The sequence below is a fragment of the Mytilus galloprovincialis genome, chromosome 7 (genome assembly GCF_965363235.1).
Source record: "Mytilus galloprovincialis chromosome 7, xbMytGall1.hap1.1, whole genome shotgun sequence".
NCBI classification, from domain to species: domain Eukaryota; kingdom Metazoa; phylum Mollusca; class Bivalvia; order Mytilida; family Mytilidae; genus Mytilus; species Mytilus galloprovincialis.
In genome coordinates, this window is record NC_134844.1 from 21504397 (window position 1) to 21517766 (window position 13370).

General features: G+C 31.9%; 1 protein-coding gene across 2 annotated transcripts in view; it reads right to left on the reverse strand.

Moving 5' to 3' along the window:
- The window catches only part of LOC143082531 (uncharacterized), a 28521-nt gene extending 16473 nt beyond the window's left edge, over positions 1 to 12048 (reverse strand). Inside the window, exons 1-6 of one of the 2 annotated variants that reach the window (XM_076258247.1) lie at positions 11795 to 12043; positions 11204 to 11455; positions 7572 to 7690; positions 4909 to 5050; positions 3544 to 3654; positions 180 to 327 (exon numbers count right to left, since the gene is read on the reverse strand). In XM_076258247.1, the coding sequence (XP_076114362.1) occupies positions 180 to 327; positions 3544 to 3654; positions 4909 to 5050; positions 7572 to 7690; positions 11204 to 11455; positions 11795 to 12040 (1018 nt within the window). In that variant the 5' untranslated portion in view covers positions 12041 to 12043. Of the gene's footprint in view, positions 1 to 179; positions 328 to 3543; positions 3655 to 4908; positions 5051 to 7571; positions 7691 to 11203; positions 11456 to 11794 lie in introns of both variants that reach the window. The other variant, XM_076258248.1, reaches the window with a different exon arrangement.
- Between the last annotated feature and the right edge of the window lie 1322 nt (positions 12049 to 13370).

Here is a 13370-nt window from a genome sequence, read left to right on the forward strand (position 1 = left end):
AGCGCGTATAATATCTACACGACATTAAAGTAGCCCAATATAGACAATTTACTTACATTTAATTATGTATATAAATAAATCATATAAAAAGAAAAAAATCCACTTATTGGTAAATCTTAACTTAACGTTAGACGATTGAGCTTCATCGTGCTAAAGACATGTGGACTTCATATACAGACCTTGAAGTTTTTGTCTTTGGATAGTCGCACGCCTTTCCCTTTCAGCAATACTTTTGTCTTTTTGTTCCTGAATGCGAACTAATGCATCGGTCTCTCTAGATAGTTTCTCTTCCTGACTTCTCTTTCTAGACTCCCATGAATCTTGTATCTATTATGGAACACATTTCAAAAGTGGGCTTTTTATTCAGGCTAAACATTCCTTAAACTGTGTATTTTTTTCATAATAATATCAGTTTCTACAAGAATGTATCTATAAGTACAATATAATTCCATATCCTTTTCAATAACCTCCAAATAAATGATACCTGACAAATACCATATCCATGTATGAAAATCTGAATCAACCATACATAGGGCTATGTTCCTTTTTTATGAACAATTAAAGTTGCGGGGTGAACGTCAATTGTACAGCAACCCGATGACAAAAATAACTAAAAGACACATTTATACAGCAGATAAATAAATAAGTATAATCCACCTGTATTTACCTATATAACTCTTTAATATTAAGGTAACAGGTACGTAAATGGCTTGTCCGGCGATTTTTAAAAGAAATTGTATACACGTAGAACTTTTAAAAAGATAATGAAAATAGAAAAAAATTAAGTTGGTCACCGATCTAATTTCCGAGTTCCAGATATTTGAAAAAACTACATAGACATAACGTCAAATGTAAACCAATTTCAAGCTTTAGTTAGTCTGCAGTTTAAACCAATCCTACGATTTTTCTATTATTAAAAATCAAATGTTTTTAAGGTATTATTTTCCTTTCTTTTGATTTATAATTTTCAGGGGATTAGCGAGCTCCCTTTTTATATATCAGCCGTTGAAAGGGTGTTGCTGACGGGAAAAGAGAAAAAATATGACGTCGTCGAAAGGATTACGCAACGTCAAGGCTATATCAGCAGAATTGTAAAGACAACAGCTGCTTCATTAATAACTTGTTTGGCAATTTAAATGCGGTAATTAAATATAAATCATATTATGCTGTCTGAAAAAAGGATTGATTACCTATATTTATTTTTTCAGTGATTATACGAGATCCTCTGTATTTATAACGTATTTCTGGAATTCTCAGTAAACACAATGTTAAAGGCCAGCTTTGAAAAAAAATACATATGTTTATAAACATATTTAACAGAAACAATAAAATATCTGTCATTAAAATAGATTGTCCTACTGACGATATTCATTCAATGTTCATATTTTCGACCACAATTTTGCAGCTTCACAATAAGGGAGACTAAAGTTAGAGAACGGAAACCAATTTTGGTACGGACGGCAGGACACTGAAACGGACAAGTGTAAAACTTAATGCCCCCTCCGCTATGGCGGGTGCATAAAAAAACACAACAGTAAACTTTTATTCCCCCGATAGTTGCAGGAGGTCATGCATATAAAATATATAAAATTATGTTTCAATGGGACGAGAACACAACACAAACATGAAATTGAGAATGGAAATGGGGACTGTGTCAAAGAGACAACCCGACCACAGAACAGACAACACCAGAAGGTCACGAACATGAGCACATACTTCGATCTAAATAGTACTGGTCATTAGCAAACTTAAATGGTCTGTTTAATATGACACGAAACATTGGCGGATCCAGGGGGGGGGGGTCTGGGGGTTGGAACCCCCTTTTTTGCCGATCAATGCATTTGAATGGGGACATATATTTGGACCCTTCCCCCCTTTGTCCTGGGTTGGGATCCCCCCTTTTTAAAATGGCTGGATCCGCCCCTGCGAAAGGAGATGTGGGATAAACGAAATTATAGGCAAAAGCCAAACAAAAAGAATATTTCAAAGTTTAATGCATATTATCCCTACTTTTTTTGTTCCATCATTATAGTGAGGACAGTGCATAGATGTGAATATTTTAAAAACAAATGTTTATAAATTCGAACTTATTTATCTTTTGTTTTTTTGTTACTCGGCTTCACCGCGGTTAACAATATTTTCTCGGTGTACCAATCTGCTCTATCCCCCACTCAGCTATGTGCTATTTATGAATTGTTCAACACGGACTTTTTACAAACATTATATGACGTTCTGATAAAGATTTTATGAGCTGTAATGATCAAGCTAATAATGTACTGAATAGATAAGCTGCATGTGATTTTGAAGAACCGTCTTCGAAGGAGTTTCAACGTATCAACTAGATGTTGCAGCGATTGGAAATCTCCAACGGCATTAATTTATGTAACTCGTAATTTATGCCAACAATATACCAGTTCGTACTTTAGAATTTTTTGCAAAGTTCATTTATTGCGAAAATTGAGAAGAAATACGTATAGCAAAAATAAAAACTCTTAATTAAAATTTGTATAGCAGCATTTGCACATGTATACAAACAGTGTCAACTGAAATCGAAAGAACTGTAGTTCCGAAATTGATTAATGCACGCAGACATTTCTAAATCTTCCGGTTAATATGTGTACTTTGCTAATAATTTTACTTTTGAAGTGGCGGTAAAGAGTAATTTTCATGCAGCGGATCTCTATTTTTTCTCTTGCAGCTTTTTCATGCTGGAAGCTTGTAATTTACAATATTCCATTCAATTCAAATTGACTGAAAAAGCAACGTGTAACATTTATTTTAAATGTTCGTTCATTTTGAAAGACAGTTTTACTTCCCGTTTGTCCGTGCATAAGGCCCCATCCACATTTCGATTCTCGTTCAAGTTTATTATTTGTCCCTTTCTATTGCTTATCCGTAATTTCCGACATTATATTTCACAACCTATTTCATGTCACACAGGGCAATTAAACTCTTTTGCTTAAATATTTTTTTACTATAAATTATTTGTTTAAAAATAGAATTGGTACTTTCATATCCAAATTATATTTATAGACCATATCGCGGACGTGAAAGAAAGCACCGTAAAGAAAGTTTATGTTTATATTTGTAGGACTCGGAGGTGCGATGGGGACGCTGAAGTGCGATGGTCACGCTGAAGGGCGATGGTCCACGCCGAAGTACGATGGTCCTTTCGCTGAAGTGCGATGGTTTTGTGTATGACGTTTTCAAAATACAACATGGATTCGCAGGCAGGAGAATAGGGTTTTGTAGATGAAGGTTTCATGCTAACAAAGAAAAGTAAGGGGAAAACCAACAATTCAAGTCCCGAACAGTTTTAAGCATCACATGTTGATCTAAAGTTAAGGATAAAAATAAGCCAAAAATATTGATAGGTCATGGACCTCAATTTCGAGATATTTGAGATTTAAAATATGGCGGGAAAAGGCTGACTTGGACTTGCTCTACTGGCTTAAAGTATCAATTTTATATTCTTAATTTATTAATTTTCACCTAACCTCACCTATGTACATCCTTAAACACACATTATTTTTAATAAGCTACCTTTTGCCTCTGTTCCATCAGTTGTTTATGTTTAGCGTCCTGAAGTCGTTGCTGACGTTCTCTCTCCTGCGTTTTCCAGCGTCTCATCAGGAGTTGGTTTCTTCTTTCAATCTATGATAGAGAGGCAACGAGAACATTGTAATATAGCAGAAAAAAAAAATCCTTTCATTTGTAAAAAAAAATAATGGAAAAACATTACATTGTATTCTAAAAAGAGAATATTATTTCTTTGTAAAGAAAGGGAGAACATTTACTACATTTTATAAACAAAAGAACAAAAGACCATTTTATTTTATAAAAAAAGAATAAAAGAGGGAGAAATTTATTTCCTAATATTTATAGAAAAAGAAAAGCTCACTGCATTTTATAAAAAGAAAGAAGATATATATACGTTATAAAATTTACAGAAGTCAGGAGTTATTATAGGTGGTTGTTAAAGATGAGTGATTGATCGACAACGAAAACACCTTTCAGTAATAATAATTGCTTCCCGTGATATTGATAGACCTTTGTGAAGCTTTGTTTTGGCAGCAATTTGTTCTATTTCGACTATGCTTGTTATCTTCGTTATGTTTTGAATTGCCTCCTCTGTTGAGTAAGTTGGCATGACTTGTTTTATGGGTATTTGTAGCGGTAGTGTATGTGCCTGAAACTTTGTAGTAGTGTTGTATTGTCAGTGTGTTTGTAGCGGTGGTGTATGTTTATTGTTTATACTTCACGTTAAATGCCATATTTTAATTGGCTAATTTGAAGGTGTTAATTTACTCTATCACATGACTGAGCGGGTGACAATTTTTTTGAATGTTACCCTCTCGTCTCGACCAATCAAAAATCGACAATTTAAAGGCAAATGAATTGAATTTACATAAAGTTATTAAAGACAATGTGCAAGTTCTACGTTTTGGCTCAGATTTTATTATTTTACTGTCAAAATAAATATAAAACATTTTGCTTCACTTCTGTTGATTTTTCTAATACCCGTAATGTTGTTATGTATGTGACGTCATATTTAATACTTTAAATAAAATTCATCTGTAAAAGACAATAATGATAGGACATTCAGTATAATAAATTTTAAAAATAATACATAGCTGAGAGGGTGATAGAGCAGATTGGTACCCCTCGAAAAAGCATTGTCAACTTTGACTTCGCCGCAGTTGACAATGTTTTCTCGAGGTAACAATCTGCTCCATCTCCCTCGCAGCTATGTGTTATTTATATAGTGTTTTGTTAGTTGTTTTGCTGGTGTTTGTGTTTTTAATGACAACACTGAATGTCACATGTGAATATGCCTATACCATTGGAAGTTCAATCAATCAACTTTGAGACAGTCCATAGCGAAATAAACTTTATTAGATAACATACCATCTCCTTGTGTTGTTGAAGTGTGTGTTTCCTTTTCCTCTCGCGTTGTTTATTTCTAGCGTCTCTTATTGACCTTTCTCCGTCTAGTTCATCCAATCTTTTCTTTTGTCGCGCTGATTTACTTTGATGCTCTCTTTTATATCTATATCGTAAAACAAATGATCAGTATAAAGTTGTTTCGGCATGTAATAAGTTATTTGGGCCATTAATATGCATTGACTGGCTTTAATTAATAAATGTGTCATAATAGGAAAACCACTATTTAGACTGTATGATATATTTAAGGAATGACTGTAATATATTTTTTCTGTCTATGAAGAAATAATATCAAAAATATGTTGCACACTAAAGAACCCGTGTTTTCAGTATTTAAGAATCTTGAATTATGTCTAAAGACTATGAGCTGATAGACAAGACAATGGCAGCCAATCAAAAGACGCAAGTTACATCCAAAATCATATTATATATGTAAGCCTCAAATCTATGTCCTTTCCGCAAATCTATGTCCTTTTTAATATTGCGTCATAGACGTTCCAAATCTATGTCCTGTATTGTCTCACATCTATGTCTTTTATTTACTCAAATCTATGGCCATTTTTGACTCAAATCTATGTTCTTTCATTGACGTAAACCATAACAAAACGTCATCAAGTAAACAGTGAAAAGTTAACAATTACAGGTGTAAGTACGGCTTTTATTACGGAGCATTTACTCACACCGAACAAACATTGAACAAGTGGTTTATATGACAAAAGCAAGGTTAACATTTTATCTATTAATACACATGGTTTAAAATTGCTTTTTGTTTTGTTTTTTAAACTGGAGGAAAATCTGTTATGAATAGTGGACTGATGGAATTTTTTCAAAAACGTCAACTAGAGATTTATCCTCTTGAAATGTTATCTGACAATTATCGGGATATCTTTACTTACTACTACTATTAGAGAATATTTATAATTCAAATCAAATCCAGCCATGAACAAAGGGACTGCAGTGTTTACATCTGGTTTCTGGAGAGAAGGAATGTGCCAAAACATAAAGAATGATTCTTCTCAGGGAAATATTTTCGTTATTAAAGACATTATTACAAGTTTTACATTTGAACTAAATAGATATCAGCTAAGACCAAACAATTGATATATGTTCTATTGTGATTCACAAATATTTCAAATAAAAAGAACGTTTTATCTTTATCAATTTAGAATGATTTTTTGATACTAGTATTCAAGGAAAACATAGATAAAGGGGTATAAATGTCAATGAAACAGCGATATGAACAAATTCATAAGACAAAACGAAGTGTAGTTTCATTCTTAAAGACGGCATACAATAATAACCCACGCAAAAATGGAAAAATGACTTTATAATAAAACAAAAAGAATATAAGAACGTACTTGAAACAATATTATAAATATCAGCTAAATGATTTAGTCGAATTTTCTTAAACGCATACTATACTTCAGCTCTTGCACATACATGGAGAACACACACCAACTTAATATTGAATTATGGGAAATTAATTAATAAAATAAAAAACCTATAAGGCCGAACTTATTAGACGGGCATAAATTTGAGCATGGCGAAGCAAATTGGAAAAAAAACATTACACAGATTTGAGACCTAATCTTTTTAATGGACACAGATTTGCGAATGACGTCACGATTGAAAATCGGACACAGATTTGAGGCCGAATCTTTTTTACGGACATAGATTAGCGATTGACGTCACGAGGGGGCATAGGTTTGAGAAACGGACACAGATTTGAGGTCGTACACAGATCTGAGGTTTACATATATATATTTATAAATTTCTCTATGCACTCGATGGTTCACTATATATACAAATGTAGAAGTGATGTAGTATATGTATTATGTATTACAAAATGTTAATATTCTGTTAGTATTAGTTTGTCTAACGGTTTTTGTATGTTATATAAAAGCAACAAGTTCAGTGGACTTTGAAGTGTATGGAAATCAGAATGAAGGAATAAGATCGAGGTAGTTAGAAGTTGATATTGTTGTCAACACTTATCAATGCCAATTTCTTAACAAATAATTAAAAACTATTGACGGATGTCATAGAAGACAGTCAAGACCAGAATTTTTGTTAAGGTGGTACCCAACACTTTCACTAAAATTAATTTGGCTGGTTTAATTTTCATAAAATTTTGACAAAGTATTCACTTTGACTCTTTAACAAAAATCAAAAAAAAAAAAAAAAAAAAAAAAATTTGAACCAACCGTTTTATCGGAAAAATTACACTGGTTATATAGCAGTTTGACAAACACTTATTTTGATCATTGAGAAGCTTAATATTCCCTTAACAACACATCGTAATTAAAACGTTTAGCTGATTTTACAGAGAATCTCCCTGTAGTGTTAGGTACCACCTTAAAGGTTTTAAACAGCTCCCGGTTTAGCCAGCCAAAATATCCGATGCACAAGTAAAATGTAGCTTGACCAAATATACATTTCTTATGGTTTGGCAGTCTGACACATTTTAGCCTGTGGGTTCGAACGCAAGCATGTGCGTTATCACATTTGTTTCCGTTTATCAATTTGATAAAACTTGACCAAATCATTTTTTTTTTATCTCAGCATGTCGGAGACTGTCACGAAATAGAAGTTCCTTGTTAATGTAATAATAAAGAAATAAAACTAACTTTTGACGTCGTATTTTGTTAAGTTCTTCCATTCGTTTTTGTACCATCTCTAGTCTCTTCTTTGTATAACTCCCTTGAAGATCATTTGAAGCACTTCTTCTTGAATCTGCCATACATTGCTTGGAAATATCAAAATTCATAACATTCATTTAAATTCTGGTGAAAACCATCTTCACTAACGCTCAGTGTAAAATATCGACAAATATAATGTCTGCCCATGTTAAAATGAGCATAGAGCATGACATGAAGGAATTATTTCTTAATCAATACATTGATGACCATGTTTATTTTGTCTGGATAGTTCTTGTCGATAGAGTGCCATCCTGATCGATCCATATTACAATACCTACCCATTGTATTGATTATAACGATTTTCTCGTCCTGGACATGCGTGAAATAGTTGCCACTGGACATATTTAGAAACAACAATCAATTTCTAAATTTCTAAATGTTTTTATTAATGAAATGCCGCCTGTATGTAATTTCGATACTGCAAATTAAGATATTTAAATAGCAGTGGTGGTTACGCAAAAGATTTAAAGTAAATGAAATCGGACTGAGAAGGTAACCAAATCTCCATCCAAATGAGATCACTGAGAGAGTAAGACAAAACATCTTCATAATAAAGAGATCAGCCAATGTTTTTTTTTTTGCTTTTTTTTTTTTTGGCAAGTTTCATAGTCAATGAACCATGATAGAAGGGTAGGTCACATAATCTCAATGAAAATGAGATATGCCAATGCTAATCCAAATGCATATCAAATATAATTGACTTACTATTAGTATAGTTCCCTTCTGTTATCGGAACGTAGATGGAAATTTTACATGAAACTAGAACACGAGAAACTGCACATGTTCATCAAAAAAATACGGAAGCGTATTAGGGACACATAGAAAAAATAAAATTGGCAGTGAACTTTTTTTTCAAAGTCGAAATTTTGACATTTCAAATCTCAAAATGTCGACTTTAACTCGAAATTTTAACTTTTCTTATCTTGAAATTTTGACTTTCTAAAATCTTGAAATTTCAACTTTTTTAAAACTCGATATTTCGACTTTTTTTAAACTCAAAATTTCGATTTTTTGTAAACTCGAAATTTCGACTTTTTCTAAACTCGAAATTTCGACTTCTTTTAAACTCAAAATTTCGATTTTTTGTAAACTCGAAATTTCGACTTTTTCTAAACTCGAAATTTCGACTTCTTTTAAACTCAAAATTTCGACCTCTTTTAAACTTAAAATTTCGACTTTTTTTAAACTTAAAATTTCGACTTTTCCTCAGTATTTATACGTTTACGATTACCACATTCACAGTCATTTATATCAACGAGGCGGAGAACCATTTACATCATAAACTTCATAATATAAAAAAGAAAATGTGGTATGATTGCCAATGAGACAACTATCCACAAAAAATTCATAAGCATATTTTAATAAACTTAACCATTTTTACAGAGGTTATTTTAGATAGAAAATCTTGTTCTTGCCAAAGAATAAATAAAATATGTTTCACGTTCAAATATATATTTCAAGTCTGGACTTCAGATATGTGTATCAAGTAACCCCGCTATTCCGACACACCTATATTGCGACATACTTTTATTCAACAGTCTAATATATAAAGCCAAGGGTTAATAGTTGTGTTATAAGAATGCAAAATTCCAAAACTAGAAAACTGGGGCAGCTCATTTGTCGTTCTGAAAATGCCAGTCATTTTTGGCTACTTGATTTACCATTGTTTAAACAAGGCAAAGACAGTGACTTGCTATTGGTATACCAAACAGGCCTTTGCAACTGTGATGCTAAATGTCCTCAGATCTGACGATCCTATGACAGTGTCGTGGAAACTAAAACATTGAATATAGGGGGGGGGATTCTCTCAACATGCACGTTCTTTACGAATGGTTTCTTTAATATTAAATGCTAATCCATATCTTAATTTAAGAACAAAACCAGTTTCTGAATACAAATTGCCAAAATAAGTGGATGGCGCTTTAATAATTTGCGTCCATGTCTACTCCTTCTAAAATTGTAATAACTGTTTGAATACTAACATCAAAGTTTTAAAAGTACTCAAAAAAAGTAAAAATTTCGAGATTTAAAGTCGAAATTTTGAGATCAAAGTCGAAATTTCGATTTAAAAAAAAAGCCGAAATTTTGAGTTTACAATAAGTTGAAATTTCGAGCTTAAAATAAGTCGAAATTTCGAATTTAAAATAAGTCGAAATTTCGAGTGTTAAAAAAGTCGAAATTTTGAGTTTAAAATAAGTTGAAATTTCGAGTTTAAAATAAGTCGAAATTTCGAGTTTTAAAAAAGTCGAAATTTTGAATTTAAAATAAGTTGAAATTTCGAGTTTTAAATAAGTCGAAATTTCGAGTTTAAAAATAGGACGAAATTTCGAGTTTTAAAAAAGTCGAAATTTCGAGGTTAAAGTGGAAATTTTGACTTTTTATAAGTTGAAATTTCGAGTTTCAAAAAAGTCAAAATTTCGACTTTTTGAAAAGTCGAAATTTCAAGATTTTAGAAAGTCAAAATTTCAAGTTTAAGTCAAAATTTCGGGATTTTAAAAGTCAAAATTTCAAGTTAAAGTCAAAATTTCGAGATTTGAAAAGTCAAAATTTCAACTTTGAAAAAAAAGTTCAATGCCAATTTTATTTTTTCTATGTCCCTAATACGCTTCCGTAAAAAAATGAATATACATGTATAACTTTCAAACTTTCTTAGACACGGAAAGTTTTTAAAATATCCAGAAAAAAAGTTCATCATTTTTAATTTTGATTAAATCATTCTCGAAATAGTGTCATACAAATTTTCTTTAAAAATTATATGTTATTGCTACTGATTTTCGGTTTTATTGACAATATAACATGCGTTTGTCTATTTAATTAAGTACCTTTTACCTTAATTGACCTAACCACAAAAATTTAACAACAGTTGATGAGGCTGTAATCGCCACCGATGCCGGAAAAAGCACGCCTTATTCTCACTTCCGCTACGTATAGTTGTAGGCGAGGCAAAAGGTTTTTTTAATTAATATTAATGTAATTTATGAATGTAGTCAATCACAACTCTGATTTCTGTCCAAACCTAGTCTATAGTTTTATTCGTATGGGATATGTTATATTTAGGCATTTATTTAGTTATTTCTGTCCTATTGCTTTTGTGTAATTAAATACATGCTACTTTTTTTTAAGAAAAAAAACTCAAAATCATGTGTGTGCAATAGTGAAAGAACTTATTGTAGGATTTTATGATAGGAGTTCAAACGTTGTATTCGCGCATTTAAAAGTTGTGATATGAGTTTCATTAATAAGAACCACCACAAAATAAAAAAAAAAGCTTGTTCAAAAATTCTAGATTGTTTTAGGATATTTTTTTGTGAAGATAAGAAATCATTGTATTGCGTTTGATATTTTCATAGCTGAACCTAGCGAATATCGCCAATATCCTTTTTCTCTGTTTTGATTACATGAGTAAACCAGAATTTACGACCGTAATATCTAAGATTAACGTCATCATGCTTTTACAGAAGTACTATGATATCATACCTTGTTTGTATATTAAGTTGTATTAACAGTTATTAATTCGACATAGAAAATATATCTATTTTTTAACAAAACTGTAGTATTACCTTTTTCTGTTTCTCGTATGCCAATTCAAGAAGAAACATTTTTCGAAGGTATTGTCTATATTTGTTAAATTCTTTAAGGTCACACACCACTTTTCCGTCGTGTAGATATCCATTCCGCACCAAATGTCGCCTCGTCTGGGGAATATTAAAATGGTTGCGTAGATGTGGATCGTGCAACGGTTCATATTGACTGAATGCAACATAGCCGTATGGGTCAGTGAGGTCGAAGTCTATTTGTGCCGTTTTATGTTTCTGTAAAAAATAATATTTTTTTTCTGTTGAATTAAAACCTGTTCTCATGATCTTCCATGATATTTTGAAACTTGACCACAAAATTCACTTAAGCAACATTTCGCTTGATTTGTGAATTAAAATCTAAGAAGTATTTACATAATGGTTGAAATTTCATAACATCTTGAATATTTGTATATTTGAAAGAAAAAAACATATTTTCATGTTGTTTTTTGTAGAGCTCGAAATCTAAGACGTCTTCTAACTTAAAAACTCCCTATGATTTACATGTATGCTATATCTATATTGGAAACTTGTGAAATTGAAAGTAATGTTAAAAGGTAAAAATATTATACTGACCGGTTCACATAAGCTAGTCGTGCACAATTTGTAAGACCCTTTTATGTTTGGATATACTGGTAATTTGGCAAACAATGGCACCTCTGACCATAAAGGCAATCTATCACCTGCAGGCAAGCATTTCTCCTTCTCTGTTGTTTTGGGTCGTGGTTGTAGTGTTAAATGTTCCATTTTGTTACCTTGAGTTCGCAGAAAAGCAGCCGCCAGCCATATTTGATTTGTTTTGGCTGGTCTGTCGCTACGCATGAACATTTGACGTTACAATTGTATTTATGACGTGATAAACGAAACTTCTTCATAACGCATATTTCAACTTCTTCGTCTTATAAATAAAATAATTCACTTATTCATTCAATCTTAAACTATTATCACGGAAGCGGGTATCAAAACAATTAGAAATTCATGAAGCAGTTCCCCATTACCTAGCTAGATTAAAAGTGTTAACTGCATAAGCTGTAGATGGTTTCAATGTCAAAGAGGAAAAGAGAAAAAGGGAAATGCGTCAGCTGGTTCTGTTTACTACTACTTTTGTTTGAGTGTAACACAAATGCAAGCGGATTCCAGTTTAATTTTGAAATACAAAGGACTCACAGTAAGTCGAAAGTATTGGATTAAAATTAAAAGAACAGGAAAAAAATTGGTGAACGAAGAAATAATTGATTTTTGAAAAATATGCAAAAAAAGTGTTAGTTGTCTTTCATTGGTCTGTAGAGTATTGCTGAATACACCACTGCTTCATTTTTAATACTAGCTCAACTCACCGCCATTTCAAGGGCGTTTGAAATTGAGGGTTCGGTAAATTGACAGAAAAGATAAAAAAATAAACCTTATTAAGGTATCATTATGATATTTTATAAATGAAATGTCTGTCATCATTAAAAAAATGCAGCCGTTGCTAAAACATAACACATTTTAATCGGTTTAAACGTAGGTCAGTATAATAATTTTGTGGAATCATGGTAGTGTTAGAATCCCAGTCGGATGAAATGAACTAATTTTAGAACTTGACATTTGCTGCTTCTCAGCTTATAGGTCGCTTCATTTTAGAGAAAAAAGTTAAAGATTGGAAAGTGAAACGTTATTTTTCTTCTGTTGATTACGGTGGTACCTAACACTACAGGGAGATAACTCTGTAAAATCAGCTAAACGTTTTAATTACGTTGTGTTGTTAAAGGAATATTAAGCTTCTCAATGATCAAAATAAGTGTTTGTCAAACTGCTATATAACCAGTGTAATTTTTCTGATAAAACGGTTGGTTAAAATTTTTTGAAATTCTTATATTTTTGTAAAAGGGTCAAAGTACTACTTTGTCAAAATTTTAAGAAAATTAAACGAGCCAAATTAATTTTCGTTAAAGTGTTGGGTACCACCTTAAACATTATATTTTCAGGTACTAACATTTCTCTCGGTTCAACTGTCTCTAGTAAGTATATCATTGAGTTTAAGTTGGTCTTTTAACCAGCAGTTACAACAGCAAATGGTACTGCATGTACGTATGATAAACAAATCATTGTCCCAGCTGATAATGTAAAACTCGAGTTTGTATTTTCTGATAACCACACTCTTTTATTAAAA